General features: G+C 39.5%; 1 protein-coding gene across 3 annotated transcripts in view; it reads right to left on the reverse strand.

Moving 5' to 3' along the window:
* Positions 1–536: 536 nt before the first annotated feature.
* LMCD1 (LIM and cysteine rich domains 1) overlaps positions 537–19,033 on the reverse strand; it is an 81,027-nt gene continuing 62,530 nt past the window's right edge. For all 3 annotated transcript variants that reach the window (XM_069084048.1, XM_069084047.1, XM_069084049.1), the window contains 2 exons: positions 3,527–3,742; positions 537–1,174 (listed from right to left, as the gene is read on the reverse strand). In XM_069084048.1, coding sequence (XP_068940149.1) covers positions 1,016–1,174; positions 3,527–3,742 — 375 coding nt within the window. In that variant the 3' untranslated portion in view covers positions 537–1,015. The remainder of the gene's footprint in view (positions 1,175–3,526; positions 3,743–19,033) is intronic.

A 19,033-nucleotide genomic window follows, 5' to 3' on the forward strand; every position in this document is an offset into this window, starting at 1 on the left:
CAGCCTACAGAGGCTTCCTTAATGATGTAGAAGGTTTTTTAATTCCTTTTTAAAGACATTTAATTTATTTTTAATTTATGAAACAAAACAAGTACTTCCATAATAATAGAATAAAAAAGATGGTTGCACATGAAACAGCAAATCTATTATGTTCAATTTGCTATTCCTTTTAAATATATAATAAAATTATCATGTAGCTTTCTTTTTTTCTCCCTCCCAGATGGTTACCATTAGACACAATATGTATGCATGTATATGCGTGCATGTACATATGTATATTTACATATATAATGTGCATATGCGTATATATATTACATGTATATATGTAAATCATTCTACACATCCTTCTATTTATCAGGTCTTTCTCTGGATGCAGATAGCATCTTCCTTCACAGGTCTTTGTAGTTAATTTGGGTATTTATAATAGTCAAAATTACTTGCTCAAAGAAAACAATATTGTTGTTACTATATACAACAATCATTAATCAAACTCTTTCAAACCATGGACAGTCTGAATAACCAAATAAGGAGAAAGATTTTGACTTAATACAACTTTTATTGAGAATGAGTTCATCATGCAAAAAAAATGCACTTCGAATTTTATTTGAAAAGGAGGCTGAAAATAATCATTGGATTCCAACATCCCCCCCAACCCCCCCTAGCCCTTTGATATTTCAAGAGCTCCTGTGTTCATGAAAAAGCACTCAAATTCTATTCCCATATGATCTGACCTCTCAGAATGGCATTCTGGGAAACTCCTTCTATAAAACACCAGTGGTGCCATGTAACACTCCTCCTTTTATCTGATAACAGCCTTTCTCCCTGAATTTATACAGAACATTTTTTGGTTTTGAAACTATCATCTACCCACAAGCATCTTTCCTTTAAAAAAATATCCCACTGAGAAATATGCCTTAAAGTTGCTTGCTGGAGCATAGCCGTTCTCTTCTGCCTCAGGGTGAGAAGGCAGGGATTCTGGCTATCTGCCTCCACTCAGGCTCCAAGGGGACAATCCTTAAGAACGCTGGGTTTTGCTACAGGTGGGGCACAGGAGCTGGCCCTTAGTCACGATGTAAGCTCGGCCAGTCAGGGTTTGCTCACAGCCCTCACAGACAAAGTGCTTTCGGTGCCAGGCCAGATCTTCCACTCGCTGATAGTCCTCGCAGAATATAAGCTGGTAGAACAGAAAAAAAGAAACCACAAGATTCATTTCAACTCATGGACAGGGAGAAAAAGAGCTCACCTTGATTTACCAAAGGCAGTAACCTGGAAATACTGTAGGAGCAAGAGCCTAGACTCTCAGACCATTTAAAAAACAAACAAACAAAAACACCATCTTTAAATTGATGCATAAGAAACTCAGGAGAGAAATTCTGCATCCATTCTCTATGTATAAGCATGGTATTTGGTGTATGTGGAATGCAGAATTGCTAGCCACAGATGTGAAAGATTCTTCAGTTGGGGACTGAGGTTACTTGCAGTCAACTTGTTTTGATATCGTGTAATATTCCTTGGACTGAAACCAAAGGCCAGTTCTCAGTCCTCATGTTCCCCTGGGCCTGATGGATTAACCCCTCCTCTTATTCCAAGGCATTTTCCCTGCGTGAAGTAAACGCGACTGCAGTGAGTTTGTGGTATGAGTGACCTTCTAGGGCTTGGTCACTGATTAAGAACATATTTGGGTCCCCCGAGGCAGTGATCATCTTAACCTCTGCTTTGAGGTTAATGGAGGCAAAGGAGTAAATTTGATGTTCACATAGGTCAGAATCTTGTGGGTAGAACATTTCAACTTCCATCACTATGTTCCTGAATACTTACATGGCCTTGGAAATCTTGGATGTCTCAGTTTGGTATGAACAATTAAACCAGAGGGAATACAAAAAAACAGGCCAAAAGGGGTCATGTTTTATTGAGATCTCATGAAATAGAGGAAAGGACACTTGACTAGCAGTCAAAATACTTGGCATTAAGACTTGACACTGATGTTAAATTTGGCTAAATCTTTAAAACTCTCTGGGCCTCTGTTTGCTAGTCTGTCAAATGGGATTTATGATACTGCCCATTCTAAATTATAGACTTGTAAGACTGAATGAGATGACAATCTGACCACACTTGGATGGGTATAAAGCTCTTTATAGTTGTAATTGCTAGGTTAAATTGTCATTTTCTGCTTCAGCATCCCTTCCATGTGACTAGAGACTTGCTTGCTTCTGGGAAAGATATAATTTCTCCTGTAAAGTTGGGGTGCAAAAACTCCTAATACTTGGTCATGTGGTTCACCTCCCCATAGCTACCATCTCTTGGACTGAGAAACACTATTGCTTGTCCATGGCAAAAGTCAAGAACTTGGGGCCATGGAGTTGATATGCCCTATAATTGCTTTGTATCCTTTCCCCACTGTTATGGGAATGGGAATTTAAGATCTTCCCTACCCCTAGACCCTTTGATAGGCTTAAGTACACCTGGAGCCTGTGGTGGGAGGCTTGGTTTTCAGGAATGCCCACACCTTGGTGCTCTGTGATTGGGCAGTGGGTCAAGAGGGTTGTGACATTCTCTGAGCCAGGAGAAGGCTATATAAACCCTGATGTGAGGCTTTGTTTTGGGGCTGACTTTGAGAAATGTTGTGTGATTTGACCAGACAAGACTCTGGGCAGCCATTGAGCCTCCTGGCTTTGAAAATCCAGATGTTGGTGCTTCCCTCTCTGGTAACTGACTAGGTATGGATGTAATGGTCAAGGCAGTTGGAAGCCTGTCTGCTAAACTGTTTCTCTGTCTGTTTGTAACTTCTGCTTGTAACCTCTGTATTCTCTGAAGTTCGGGGTTCTGACCTTTTTCCCTGAACTAGGTAAATGACATATATTTGATTAAAGCAAGATTGTTAACCCATTTTGAGTTGCTTTCCTTTAGAAAAGCAGATCTAAGAACCTGTGTTGGCAGCCACCCTGGGTATGCTGGAGTGCTTGCTACTATACCCACCAACTACTAATGGCGGCTTTGGGGCAGAGGTACAATGCAGTGGCATGTGCTTTTACTCATGTGGTACTGATAGAATGTAAACTTCTTGTCTCTATATCCCCAGCACAGTGCCTAGAATACAGTAGGCACCCAATAAATATTTGTGAATTGAATTGAACTAGATTGAATGAAGAGGTGGCAATGAGAGGCAGAAGCAGGGCCTTTTAATCTTATGGTCCCAGGAGAATTACTGCATTGTGGAAAGGACAATCATTTGATGGAAGCTCCTGAAGCCCAGACTTCTGGGAGAGAAGACTTCCTAAAGGAAAGTGATGCTGATACCATGGAAAGAATACTGAGTTCAAAATTAGAAGACTTGACTTCAAATCCCAGCTCCGATGCGTTCCACCAATATCATATTGGGCAAGTCATTTAACCTCTGTGGGTTTCCTTCTCTGTGGAATAGATGTCCCCTGAAGTCCATTCTAGGACCCTACACAACTTGATAATTCTCCAGATGCATATGGGCTCCAGAAGGAAGGCCTTTCTTTGCAAGAAATAACGTCCTTACCTCATCACAACCCTTGCAACGGGGCCGCACACTCTCGCAGTAATGGCGCCCACACAGGGGAGCACCATTTTTCCAGAAGTAGATCAGGTCCACTAGAGGTTCAGAGCACTTGACACATACAAAGCAGGCAGGATGCCACTGCCTATCATATCCAGCTCTGTCTGCGTACACCACAGGGCAGTCTGAGGGGGCAGCCTGCTTACAGTGCTCACAGATCTGAAAGGAAAACACAAAAAGGGATACAGTGAGTGGCTGCATCAATTCAGTCATCATGCTGAAAAACAAATAGCAAAAATTTATCATGGGCTTTTGCTGGGCATTGTGGGGGATAGAAAGGAAGTATTTAAAAAATGTCAGAGGCAGTAGGAGAGAAAAGACTGAGGGCTAGTCAAGGAAATTTGGGTTCACATCACACTACTGACACATATTATGTCTATGACCCTGGATGGGTTACTTATCCTGCTGGTACCCCAAGCAACCCTCTACTACCATGGTAGCCTCATGGATAGAGGGAATTTTCTCACCTGCATTTCCCTGTGACAATGAAATTATTGTTAAAAAAGTAAAAAAAACCAAAAAGATATGTTTGCTTTCCTTGATAAATTACGAATACGTGATACTGTTAGAGAAATGAGACTTAGAAGTATGATACAATGAGCTCTAGGAGACAGCTTATATTTAAGTGCTCAATAGTGTGGTTCTGATCAGTGGTGTCAGTTTCAAATAGAAAGAGATTCCTGTGGGCCACATATTTTCTTAGAAAACCACAAATGAACATTCTCTGTGTCATATTGTGTTTTTATTTATTTTGGTGAAACATTTCCCAATTACATTTTAACCTGGTTCTGTCACACTGGGGAGTTTTAACAGCCCCATCTGACATCTCTTGTTTAGACTTCCTGGTCAAGTCTGGTTGATCACTTGTTGGGACTAATATAAAGGGAATTGTTGATCAGGTACACCAATTATGTAAAGTGGATTGTTGATCCCACAGTCTGTAGACTAGCTGTTCCGCTGAGTTCCTGCTCAGCCATGAGATTCTGTAATTTGCTATACTGTGCTAGAGAAGGGACAGGGCTGTATGGACTGCAGTCGTTAGGGAAGGCTTCCCAGAAGAAGCAGGTCTTGAGATGAAACTTGAAGCAGGACCAGGATGTAGATGAGAGGGAAACAATTTCATTCATTCTATACGTACTGACCATCGTCTACGCATAAGGCATTGTTCTGGCTGCTTTATTATAGGCAGGCTCACAACTCTTCAAGTCATCCTTAGTTATCCCAACTCACCCCACACATTAAATCATTTGGCAAATCTTGCTTATTATACCTTTCCATTATCTCTCATATAAATTCCCTTCTCTAACTCATACAACCACCACTCCTGTGTATATCCTTATCTCCTGTCCCCTGGAGTATTGCAATAATCTTCTACTTGGTCTGCTGGCATCAAGTCTACCCCCATGCTGCAATGCATCCTTCACTCAGCTTCCAAAGTGATTTTCCTAAAGCACAGAGCTGACTATTTTATACCTACCTGTCTGTACTCAATAAACTCCAGTGGCTTCCTAGTATGTCCAGGGTCATCTATAAAATCCTTTGGCATTTCAGTCCCTTTCCAATGTGGCCCCTTCCTGCCCTTCCAGTCTTCTTACACTTTACTCTTCTCCAGGTACTCTAAGACCCAACTCCATTGATCTGTTTGTTGTTCCTTTAATCTTCCTTCCCCTATACCTTTGAACATGATCTCCTACCCACCCATGCCCAGAGGCCCTCCCTCCTTACCTCACCTCATGGTTTCCTTCAAGACTTAACTCAAATGCTGCCCAAGGCAGGAGGCCTTTCTGACCTCATTCCCCACACCTGCTCCTTACCTCTGAGATGGCCCTCCATTTTCACCATATATATCTTGTATGTACATTGCTATCTGCATGCCTTCATTGGAATATGAGCTCCATGAAAATATAAAACTGGCTTCTAACCATTCTTTGTATCCCCCAAGCTGAGCTTAGTGCCTGGTATATAGTAAGTGTTTAATAAATGCTTGTTGACTGAATTTCAGATCTACAGTCTTCCCTCATTTTATTTTCAAGACTGCATTGCAAAGTAGGTAGCATTAATGTCTCTCCTATTAGTGATAAACCCCACCTAGAAATTAACTTGTGATACCTGCTGATGGATTAATTTCAATGGAGTATAGAGTTCCCTGGTAAGCAAATCCCCTCTACCAAAAGCAAGTTGGTACCTTCTGAATAACTTGGGTTATTGAGAATTGCTTAGAGCTCTGAGAGCCTAGTGACTTCTCAGTTGTGTAGCCAGTATATGTTAGGGGCAGGACTTGAACCTTGGTCTTACTGACTCTCAGCCAAGCCAGAAAGCAGAGCAGATGAAGCCCTGGGCCTGGGTCAGGAAGAACTGCATCCAAATATGGCTTCAGACTCCTATTTGCTATGCGACCCTGGCCAAGTCACTTAACCTCCAACTACCTCATTTTCCTCAGCAATAAAATGGGATAATAATAGTACCTACCTCACAGGATTGCTGTAAGGATCAAATGAGATTTTATATATGTGTGTGTGCATGGGTGTATATATGTATGTATACACATGTGTACACATGCATATATGTATATACACATATATACAAAGATATATACACATGTATACATCTATACGTATATATTATATAAAATATTTCTATATGTATGTATGCATGTATACAGTGCTTAGCACTGTGCCTGACACATAAAAATGTCTATAAAAATGCTTATTCTCTTCCTTCCTACTTCCTTAAAATTATCCCTTGTAAAATTCCCGTCCAGACGTTCTGTTTTTCCTTACGGTCAAGAGAAAGATGTTTCTTCCCAACGTGAGGCATATGTAATAAGACTTCCTAACATGACTGTGTGTGTAAGCTTCTCTAGATGGCCTGGAGCTAACCAGAGGTCCTTAGGCAAACTGTAATAAGTAAATTAATTCATTAGTTTCCTGATAACCTAAAAATAGCTGGGAAGGGTAAGTTGTGAGTGCTGTTTGGATGAAAAATACATTTTCTACTTGACTGGCTGAAAATATTAACAGTTTTACAATTTCCAAGGTCATGACTCCCACAGGAAAGGAATTAGCTTATTTTTTCCCCCTGGTGTATATGTTCAAAGGACATGAGTGTCTTCTGAAGGATAACTCAGGGTTCTGAATTTCCTTCTATTGTCTAGAGGCCTTGAAGGCTTGGAGGATATGTTTTTAAATAATTAGGCCTGCCTGGTCATTTGAAGAGCAGGGAATTTCTCCATTGGGTGGGAGTTTAGATCTGATAACCTTTGAAGGGCCCTCTCAACTGCTGATTTGTGAAATGGATCATGCCTTGGATCAAGCCTTCTGATGCACAATTTCATTCTGAATCTGGAATGTCCAAGAAGAGTCAGGCTTAGCACATAATAGCATTACTGATTAAGGGAGGGAAGGCATGTCTGAGCAATGCAAGAGAGGTCGATAATTTAGAAGAGTTAGGCCAAGGTGAGTTCTCTAACACCAAACTGTTTCTCGGCCTTGGGACTACTGGAAGGGAGTCTGTAGCATGTCCCAAAGAGGAGGCAGGATAAATTCCCAGCATGCCAGGTCATTAGGTAAAGCTCTCCGGAGAACTACAACTTCCCTCCTTAACCTTGCCAAAAAGAGTAAGTGCTTCAGGTCACCCAGGTGCTATGGGTATGTTCAAAGACAAAAAACAAATAGTCCTTGACCTGAAGAGACTTACATTCTCTCCTGGAAGCAACATTCACAATAACAAATAGTCTGGTGTTTGCAACTGATAATATCTAAAAGTGGTAAACCTTTGCACATGGTCTAAAGCAGGTCAATCCCATATCAAGGGACCTGAGGATTTTAACTGAAGGAAATAAATGGCCATGGAATCCAATCTCTTCCCCAATTTTTAAAATGAAGAAATAAAGACCCAGTAAGACTTGTCCAACCTCACAGAGACAAGAAATGGAAGAACTGGGATTTGACCCAGGTTTTCTACCTATGAAACCAATGCTTTTTTCATCAATGTTAAGGTACCAGAGCTGTCCTAGGTGCTGTGGAGAACTACCAATATTATCTCTTTGCTGGAGGAGATTCTCTGATCTCTTTTCATATTAATTCGACTTTATATTAATTCTCATGGATGCTCTATCTGCTTCTGGCTTCGACTTTCTCAGCCATGCAAGAGTGCTTTGGGGAATATCATTGCCTTGACTGCCTTACAATATCTCAACTCCAGGCTTTATTTCTTCCAGTAGCCTTTAAAACAAGCAGCCTAATTACCATTTTATGAAAACAAGATGTCCCAAATAATAAGGTTTGTCGGCACATGTCAGGAATTAATTTCCTTTTCTTGCCAATGAGCTGTTTTCCATGTCTCTTTCTTGTGAAATCTTCAAATAATTCAGAGAGTAATGACTTTGATGACCCAGAAGAATTCCTGTATCCCAAATTCTTGGTCTCAGTTATAGAGCTGGGACTGGAACATGACTATTATTTTTAGTTATGAGCTAATAGAAATGGGGAAGGGAAGAGCATAAGACCCTAAAACAAGGTTTTTTCTCCTGGACTCACCCTCTAATCATGAGTCAACAAGAGGATTATTTTTCCCTTTGATATTTTCCCCTCAATTCAGTTTTTATCCATCAGGACATGAGGCAATTCTTCAGCCACCTGTTAAAATGCTTTACTTCCCAGGGGACATCATGCATTGTAGTTAAACCGTATCATTCTTGTGTTATGTATGAAGCATCTAAATGGCCAGTGGAGAGTGGGACTTGGAGGCAAGCAGACCTGAATTCAAATTCTGCCTCAGAGGCTTACTAGTTGTAGAATCTCTGGTATGTCACTTAACCCTTTTCAGTCTCAATTTCCTCACTTGTAAAATGAAAGAGTTGGATCCAATGGCTTTTAAGTTTTCTTCCAGCTCTAAATATGTTACTAATGTTCATTTTTCCTCTTCTGGTTTCCTTGTTCCTCTTCCATTCTCTACACATTCTTTATCCAGATCCTATCTTAACTTTAAGACCTATTTCAAGTTGATTTTGCCTTCTCCATGAAGCCTACTTTAATAACTTCAGTCCCCATTTCTCACATAGAATCATATAAATCTATGACTTTCAAGAGCCATCTGAGGTTTTCTTATCCAATCTTTTCATCTTAAAGGTGATTTAACTGAAACCCAGAGAGGTAAGTGACTTGTTCAAAGTCACATAACTAAAACGTAGAAAAGTAAGGATTTGAACTCAGGTCTCTGGACTCCAATCCAAGATTCTTTTTCCATCCTCTGAAATCTTGGAGTGTTTTGTTGTTATTGGAAGATGGGAATGAGTAGTGGTGCCAGAGTCTAAGATTAGGAATACTTAATCAAGTTGATATTTCATAAACAGTGTTGAAGTCAGATGGAGAGTAAAGTTATATTATTACTGGAGAATAAGGAGGCTTGTTGACTGATTATTGATTGACCTGAACACCATTTGATACCCAATCATTGTGCTTTGGTTGACCAATTGTAATTCTAATAATGGGCATGCTGTAAGAACACATAGTATAGCTTGTAGAATTGACACGAATATCTTATGGAAGGGTTGATTGTCAAAATGGTGAGCCTAGGAAATGGATTAAATGTTCCCTTTAAACTTGGAGAACCTAAGTCACAGACACAGGCTTGATCCAAGGGAAGATTGGTGTTTCCTTTATTGTAAAGAAAGGGAAATAGTATCTATAATGTTCTTGTAGAAAAGTACAGCAGAAAATCCAATTGTACCAAAGGTCAAAGTGATTTGATAAAAAATATGAAATACAAACTTTTAAAGGAAAAAAAAAGATGATTCTCAAATGTACTTTGAGAATAAAACAGTATTGCCTAGCGGAGATCTTCTGGGCCCTTCTTTATGGATAGATAAGAATGATTTATAATGAGAATATCACTTGTTTCCAAAGAACTTAAAACAGGCTGGTCACTTAGAGAGTTCAAGCATTTATCTTCAATTTTTGTCCAGATTGGGGGATGGGAAAGAGGATAAACATTTATTGAGCACCTACTATATGTCAGATACTGTGTTAAGCATTTTATGAGTATAATTTCATTTGGAACTCAAAATCTTATAAAAGTGAATGTTGAAAACTATCTTTACATGCAATTGGAAAATATAAAATAGTATTAAGTGGAAAAAATGAATTTCATTTCATTTGATCCTTACAACAATAGTGGGAAGTACATGCTATTATTATCTCCATTTTACCTCTGAAAAAACTGAGGCAGACAGAGGGTGACTTGCCCAGGGTCACACAACTAGTAAGTGTCTGATGCTGGATTTAGACTTGGGTTTTCCTGATTCCAAACCCAGCACTCTATCCACTGTGTGACCAAGTTGCCTTATTATTATAAAATTGGCGATATAAGAAATTACTTTTTTTTTGGTGGAAAATTGTTCAAAATCTTTTATCTTCCTAGTGAGGGCAGAGAACAATAAAATGATGAATACTTTTGTATCCTTCCCCAACAATTCAATTTAATGAACAACTCTATTCAAAGCAACAGCTAAGCCCTGGGAATACAAAGACAAAAACAGTTGCTACTCCCAAGGTCCAGTAGGAAGATGAGGTAAAAGATTGGAAATGATAAAATCCCTAACTGGAGAGAATCAAGAATTCTCTGATAATGGTAGAAACCCCTTTACTCTTGATAGAATCCCTGGGATTCTCCCAGTGGGAGTGTCCAATTTATATTTTGTTTCAGGCAACAGCAGACTCATATGGTCAATAGTTACACATGCTATCTCTTTGGTCTAAACTTCACCATCTTAAAGTTCTGGATGAGAAAATCCCTCCAGACTCTGGTGGTTTAACACTATAATCCCATAGCTTTGAATGGCCAAGAGTCATATCCCCATCACATACTGTTTCTTTTGGAGACTCCTTAACCTAATGCTGACCCAGACTAATCCAGAGAGGATTGTGAAAATTTCACTATTACAACACAGTAAATATTAACACAAGAGCCTTAAATCCAAGTTCTGGTTTCTTTCCAAGGCAATTTATTTATAAACACAATCTCCCTCTTTCCTCTTATGGTGATTATTCACTATCTTCACATAACAACCAAATAGATCATCGGGGAGAGACTTTTTCTCATGTATTGTTTCTGATGTTTCAAGGTTATAATGTTTGTTGCTGGTGTCTCTTCATGCTTAGAATATTTAAGGGTATCTGTGTATAATATCTATCTATACTCCCTTTATCTCCCATCTCCACTTCTTTGGGAGGGATAAATGGATATGTTATTGAACATGATGTTTTTTACTGTCAGGGGTAAAAACATCAACATTTTCTAACTTGAAATTTCTCAAGTCCCTGTATCGTATCTGTTCTTAGGAGGAGAGGAGTAAGCTTCATATGCAGTATAGCTGTTGAATCTGTAATGAGGTGCCCTTGGACCTGGTAAACTATAGGACACAATAGTTCCTTTGGACTGATTGTTTCCATACAAAGAAGTAACATGGTAGAATGGAAGAAAAACCACTGGATTTATAGGCAGAGATCCTGGGTTACAACTCTCCTAGTATGAGCATTAAGAATTTCTTCTCCCATTAAGAAGACAATTGGACCAAACTGCATTTTCCAGCTCTAAATCTATGAGATTGTGGGCTTGTGGATGGGGTGGTAGAATCCCAGTTCTGCCAAAAAAGGTACTGACCATGCTGAAAGAAAGGGCAGGGTTCAGGGAACCTAGAAAACAATTATTTAGGACTACTCCAAAGGCTATTCTGGTAGATTGAGGGCTCAATAAGATATCTATTCCATTTTTGCCATTTCTTCTCATTATTTTCTTCCTCCTTTCATCTTATAGACTAAATATTGCATGAGGATATAATGGAATCTGAAAACAAATTCAAAGTCCGGCTCTATCACTCATTTAGCCTATCTAGGCCTCAGTTTCCCTGTTCAGTGGGGCTGGGCTGGAACAGATAATCTCCACAGTCATTTCCAGATCTCAATCCAATGATACTTTATTCTTTTGATGATTGAGGAGAGCTGTGTTTTCAAATTTCCAGAGAAGATTCAACAGGAAAGAAAAAAAAAAGTTGACTAGCCCACAAGTCAAACATTTGCTTGGACCACATCCTGGAAGATTCATTTGCCCACAAGAATGTACCTTAGCAGCAGCCTATACAAACTTCAACTAAACTCTCAAGTTGCCTGGAGTTTCCATCTGTATCCCAGACATTTGGCTGCTAGGATTGGGACAAGGCTGTATTTTAGGACCCTCCCAGCCTTATATGGCCCCTGAATGTTCATCTGCTGAGACTCTGGGACATTGGATTCTGTGCATTCTCTGTCCCCACCGTAGAATTCCAGACCAAATGAAAGGAACTTTATGAATGGAAGGAATGTCCCAATTTTCCTTTTCCTTTTTTTTTCCACATTCAGGCCCTCCATTTCAAGGTTATAATGTAATCGTTTGACTTTACAAAAGGGATTCTGGAACTATGCAATAATGGGGATTGAGTAAAGCTTTATATTTATGAGCTGCAGCAGTTTTTTAATTGAGGTTATGGAGTAGGAGCAGAAATTAAGAGCTGAAAAGGATCTTAGAAGCAATAACTCTTTCATTTTACAAATGAGTCTAAGTGACTTGGTCAGGGTCACAAAAGTAATCAGGGGGAGATTTTTACCCTGATTGAAAATCCAGTAATCCTTTATTTGTACTGCAGTGCTTTGTGAAAGAGGTAAAAAATTCTTGGGCCTAAGGAATCTGCTCTGGAAACCTGGAAATCTGATTTCTGTAAAGGTACTCAGAAAGTCATTTAAATTGAATGAAAGTTTGGCACAGATGTGGACACTCATCAATTTAACCCAACTCCCTAAGCCTGGGGATACCTCTAAATTTTATCCCTGTGGGTTAAAGTTTTGGAAAACAAGGGATATTGACCAGATTGAGGCAAATTTATCTTAGGCTGATTACCCACTAGACACAAGACTCTTTAAGGCCCACTGTTTACAGGCCTATGACTAATGGAGGTGTATTGGGGGAGAGATGGGGAGGCTGGACAAATATTTAAAGATTGACTCATCTTAAACCTTCAAAGAAGAGGAGTAGAAATTCTCAGTTAGTTAGCATTGTTTATCCTAAAACCCATGGATTCTTGTAGACAACCCTGATATTGATCTTTCTATTAGGATCTGCTAAGAATTCACAGAATTTCCTCCACCTAAACTAGTAAAAGAATTGAAGGTAACAGGTGTGGGCTATTTTTTTTTTTAATTATAAAGTTGGTTTAACTGATATAATGGACAATTAATGACAATAGACAGTTAATTTAATAGGGAAATAATGACAGTACAATAGTTAATGAATGATGATGGTCAAATTATTAAATTTTTAAAAATGGTATTGCTTTATATAATAAGCCATTTTTAATGTGCTGTAGCTGAATATTTTCCCCCTTGGTTTCTCTCTCCTTTTTAACATGGTAACTGGAAACAAGGGTGGTTTTTCATGGGTTTACTCAAAACAGAGAAAGGAAAGTGTAATCATGTGTCTCCCCTACTGAAAAGCTGAAAAGGTTCCCTATTGCCTCTGTAATTAAGATGCAAACTTCTCTGTGTAGAATTTAAATTACTGCACACTCTGAATCTACTTTACCTTTTCAGGTTGATTACACATTTCTCTCCTTCACTTGGATCTATGTTTTATTCAAACTGGTCTACTGGTCCTTCCCTATATTTGACATCCCCTCTCCTGACTCCTACATTCTTTCCTAATTTCCACTTCCTAGAATCTCTGGCTTCTTTTGAAACCGAGATCAAGTGCTGCTTTATTCATGAGACCTTTCCTGATTCCCCCTCCCTGCTAGGAACCTCTGAAATTACAATATATAAATTAATTATATTATAAATATATAAATTATATAACATGTTAATTATATAAATGAAGTATATTATAAATTATCTATAAAGTAGTTATATAAGTTAATTATATTATATATTAACTAATTATATTAATTACAATATATAAATTAGTTATATTAACTATATGTATCATTTTGGGGGGATTTATTTATAGGGCCATAGTATCATAGACAGAGTTGGAAAAAATTTCAGGAACCATCTAGAACAATGTCCTCATTTTGCATTGTTTTCCCAAGAAAGTCCTTGAAGGCAGGAAATGTCTTATTTTCTGTCTTTGTATCCCTGACACTTAGTACAATGCATGATCCATGCTTAATAGATGCTTCTTGAATAAATGAATGAGTAAATGAAGGAAGCCAATTTATCCTTTAAGTAGGCACATACTGCTTAGCTAATTTTTGGCTGTCTTATAATACAGACTGGTTACTTGGACAACAGAAGATGGAGAGGTAGGATAGACTGTAGCCAGACCAGGGTTGTTAGTTGGAGTGTGAGCATTTCATTGGAATTGGTTCAGGAAAAGAAAACAGCTCAGTGAGGACACTACTGCTCCTGGAAAATGGATTGGCCTTATTCTCAGGCTCCAAACCAAAGAAGTCCTTACAGCAGGTATTCCACACAGGTGAAGAAGCCCATGAGAAAGTCTTTGGGGAATAATTATTTCTTTCTTCTAACTGGCCCTACATTATAAGAATTCTCCTCTCCTCCTCCTCTTCCTCCTCCTCCTCCTCCTCCAGGAGTACAAAGCAGCTATAGTTTACATTTGTTCTATGGTCTTAGAGTTCAGTTCAAGTCAGTAAACATTTTTAGGCATTTAGTATATACCAAGCACCATGCTAGGCACAAATCAAATTCCATATACTGTCTCACCTCTCCTTTACAGAATTCTGTCTGACTTCTCTACCTGGAATGCAGTATCACCTCACCTTCAACTCTAAGAATCCCTAACTTCAGGAGCAGCTAGGTGGTGCAGTGAATAGAGCATGGGCCCTGGAGTCAGGAGGACCTGAGTTCAAATCTGACCTCAGACACAACACAAAACTATCCGTGTCAACTTGGCAAGTCACTTAACTGCAATTGCCCTACCTTCCCCTCTCCAAAAAACAAAAATTAAAAAATTAAAAACAAAAGCAAACAAAAAAAAGAATCCCTAACTTCCTCCAGAGTTCTGCTCAAAAGTTATCTTCTACATGAGATAAGGCCTCTCCTTAACTGTCCTCCCTAACCCCATTCCCCAGCTGCTATACCTTTTGCCTACAAATTAATTTGATTTTATTATGAATGTAGCAGGGGTTGCTAGATGACTCAGTGGATAGAGAACCAGGTCAGGAGTCAGAAAGACCTGACTTCAAATCCAGCCTCAGACACTTACTAGCTGAGTGACCCTGGGGAAGTCACTTAACCTCTATTTGCCTCAGTTTCCTCACCTGTAAAATGAGTTAGAGAAAGAAATAGTAAACCACTCCAGTATCTCTGCCAAGAACACCCCAAAAGGGATCAGAAACAACTAAACGGCATTATGTACACGTTTATTTTGTACATATCTCTATGTGTACTTCTTGGGTTGCCCTACAGAATGTAAGCACCCTGAGGGCAGGGACTATTTCACTATTTGGCATACAGCTGATGCCTAATTGATCAATTGATTGATAGACTCTTTAATACAAAGGTGAAAAAGGATACCTTTAAGGAGCCTACATCTTATTGTAATGGGAATGTAAATTTAAAGATCTTCCCTGCCCCTAGGCTAGAGTGCCCCTGGAGCCTGGGGAGGGAGGCTTGTTTTTCAGGAGATACTTCTTGATTGGCCAGTGGGTCCAGAAGGCTGTTACATTCTCTGAGCCAGGAGAAGGTTATATAAACCCTGATGTGTAACTTTGTTTTGGGGGCTCACTTTGAGAAGTGTTCTGTGATTTGATCTGAATTCTGGGAAGCCATTGTCCAGAGGCCCCCCCCCCTTTGAAAAACCCAGATGTGGAAACCCAGATGTTGACTGGGTATGGATGTAATGGTTGGACAGTTTGGAAATCTGTCTACTTGATCTGTTTCTGTCTTGATAATTCTGCCTGTATACTTTGAAGTTCGGGGTGCTGACCTTTTCCCCTGAACAAGGTAAACGATATATGTCTGACTGATTAAAGTAAGCGTGTTAACCCATTTTGAGTTGCTTTCCTTTATCAAAGCAGATCTAAGAACCTGTGTTGGTAGCAAACCCTGAGGACGCTTGGGGTGCTTGCTGCTACAAAATGGCGTCAGGAACAGGATCTGCAGAGTAAAAGGAAAGTATGGGGGCTGGGATAATTGTTTGTTTCCCAGTTGTGGTAGCTGTGATTCTGTGGAGCTATGGAGCAGGAGAGAGTAGGCTGATAACACAGCATCATGAGGGATCCAGATGGGAGCTCAGAATGCACCACCTGACCGTAGAGGCTGAGGACACTGTTGAATTTCCATTTGTCTCAGGTAACCCAGGACCAAGAATGGAGGGAGGAGACCCAGAAGTGACCTAGAAAAATATAGTCATCGAATGGCAGAACTGGAGGCACCTTTAATTCAATTCCACACACATCTGTTCTTCATCTGCCATACACTTAACATGGCATGAAGGGAGGGTGAAGGTCCACATTTTAGATAGAAGCTGGTTGTAGCTTTTATGGAATAAGAACTCATCTATCCCAAACACCTTCTCAATGCATGGAACTTGATGCCAGCATCTCTGACAAATGATTCTCCACCTATCAAGTGTGGAAATGCCACCAGTGTGAAAAGGTTGCTTCTATTTTTAGACAACTCTAATTGTTGTAAAGTTCTTCTTTCTATTCAGTCAAAATTTTCTTTCCTGGGCCTTTGACTCCTTTTCCCTTATTTTATCTTTTGCAGCCAACTAGACTCAATCAATCAATCAATAAATACTTTTTATGTGCCAGGCACACACGATAGCTCTTTAAATATCTAAATATTTGAGGACAGTGATCTTCATTAGGAAATATATTGCAACATAATGGATAAAGGGAAACCTGGGTTCAAATTCTGCCTTTGATATATCCTGGCTGTGTGATCCTGGGAAAATCATTTAGCCTTTCAATTGCCCAGGTAATTGTCCAAGACTGAATTGCAGGACAGTTGCTGATTTGCATTCGTTGAAAGATTTTCCTTTTTGGTAACTCCCCACATGAATTAAATTAAATTTCTATGTTGAAAAAAATCCCATAAATGATTATTTTCATGCTTCCTGAGGGAACAGATAAGATCCTGACTTCTTAAAGACCATGCCAGCAATGAACCAGGAAGGGAAATGATTCCTCCTCACTTCCTCCTCTTGGAAACATTAAGCTGACTGCAAGACGCCTTTTCTGTTCTTCTAATTGCTAGGCAGTTAGGTGGCACAATGGACAAATCTGGGACCTGGAATCAGGAAGATGAGAGTTGGAATCTTTCCTGAGGTGCTAATGAGGTGTGTGGGCCCTGGGTTAGTAATTTAAGATCTTTCTGCCTCAGTTTCCTTGTCTGTAAAATGCTGTTGATAATAATAACACCTTTATTGCTGGCTCATTGTGAGGATCAACATAATGCAAAACACGTTGTAACCCTTAGAGTGTGATCTAAATTCTAGCTATTTTTAGTATGAATGAAGATGGATCCTCTGGGCACATAGAGACCTTCTAGTTAATATCCACTAATCAACACTGCTTGGATCTAATTATTCAAGCAGATAGGAATCATAAGGCCAGACCTAGAAGAGACCTTATAGTCACCTTATAGGTCATTTAGTCCAACCCCCGATTTTGCTGACAGGGGAACTGAACCCCAGAGAGATGGACTGAATTGCCCACAGCCCCACACATAGGAAGTAAGTAACAGTGGTAAAGTTTGAACCTGGGTCTTCTAGTGTCTGAACCCATATCCTTTCACTCTACCCAACTGCCTCCTACACTATCAGTCAGGCTACAGTTTTCTGTTTTCTCTACAAGGCTAACAAGGACACCAACACTAATAGCTTTTATATAATGTAAAGGACATTTTTGCATATTAACTCACTGGATCAGGACAGATCATGGCTTTTAAAACACTGCTGAAATTCAGATATATTGGGCAAGATTTGTCAGGCATCTCATCCACCCTTTCATTCTATAAATCCACGTAGCTGTCAAAAAGGACAATTTTCTAGACTAAATAAATCAGCCTTACTATGATAATTCTTACAAACAAACTCAATGGGAAACCCCCTGGATCTCCTCCCCCTCTGTTCTTATGTATCATTGTCCTGATTATGGCTTCCCCACAAGATTTAGATGTCTCCTGTAGGCTTTAGTCTTCTAATTCAAGCTGCCCTTCTGACATCTGGCCAAGTTAGCTTCTGTTATGAGATGGCCACAAACCCGAAGCACTTACCCTAAGACCACCCCAACCCCCAACTTGATTTTAAGTGTAGAGCAGAAAATTAACAGGTGCAAACAAGGCTGGTAGCACAAAGGCTTCATTGTGGGAGCAGCTTAATCTGCAAAATATGGCCCCTCCTAGACGCCAGGCCAAACTACAGAGGGAGGGACCTCCTCACTTGCATCCACACAAAGGAAGTTAATGTTAACATATTGGAGCAAATTCTAAATAAGAAACAGACAGTTTACCAGGCTATCACTTTCAGTCTCCTACCAGCTTCTGCTCCCCAGTCCCAAAGAGTAAACAGGGAGTTATAGAAGGGAAATTCTTTGCCATTTGCCTGGAACAAATTGTAATACACTTAAACTTTGAAATAAGTATATTGTCACTCTACCAGTCAGAAAAGGTCAACTAAACTCTCCCCAGCTTAGGTACCAACTCCTATGTACAGATCTGGGTTCAAATCCTGACTCAACCCCTAACCTGAGTAGCCTTGGGCATGACTATTCAGAACTCAGTTTCTTCATCTGTACTCTAATAATAGCTAGCATTTCTATAATGTTTGAAGATTTGCAAACCGTTGTACCTATATTTTCTTTTGATGTATAAAAGGAGGGGATTGGATCAGGTGACTTCTAAAGGCTCTTCCAATTCTTAATCTACAGTCTCTCTTGTCAACAGTAGCTTGTTAAGACCTGTCAGTTGACTTGACCAGTGAACCAGCTATAACTTGCATTTTGTGTGTTCGTTTGGAAAATAATGTAATGACTATGACTAACTCTGTTACACAATAGGTGAAACATGTACAAATGTTTTTTCAAAATTTTCTAATCTTTTTTTCTTTCCTTATGCTTCTACTGCCCCCTTATTTTTATTCAACACCTCCCAATTGCACCTGAGGCAACTACTACCCCCTCATTGTTCCAGCATCCCCAGGGGGTGTTATTGCCCACTTTGGGACCATCTGGGCTAATCCTAAAGGCCAAATGCTTTTTCTGCCTATTATCACATTTGTTTACAGGGACACCTGTTTTTTGGTCTTACTTATAGCTGCTAATGGTTCCTTGATTTTGCTATGTGTCCTTAAAATAATTGCTGATAGATACCATCATCCTTAAAGCCCTTGGGGAAATTCAAGATAATAAGACTACTTCAATGCAAGAGTCAACCTCAGCTACTTTGTAGGATGACAGAG

This window comes from Petaurus breviceps, unplaced genomic scaffold, assembly GCF_028583685.1.
Source record: "Petaurus breviceps papuanus isolate PSGF00001 unplaced genomic scaffold, PetGlider_PUasm1.0 174, whole genome shotgun sequence".
Lineage (NCBI taxonomy): Eukaryota > Metazoa > Chordata > Mammalia > Diprotodontia > Petauridae > Petaurus > Petaurus breviceps.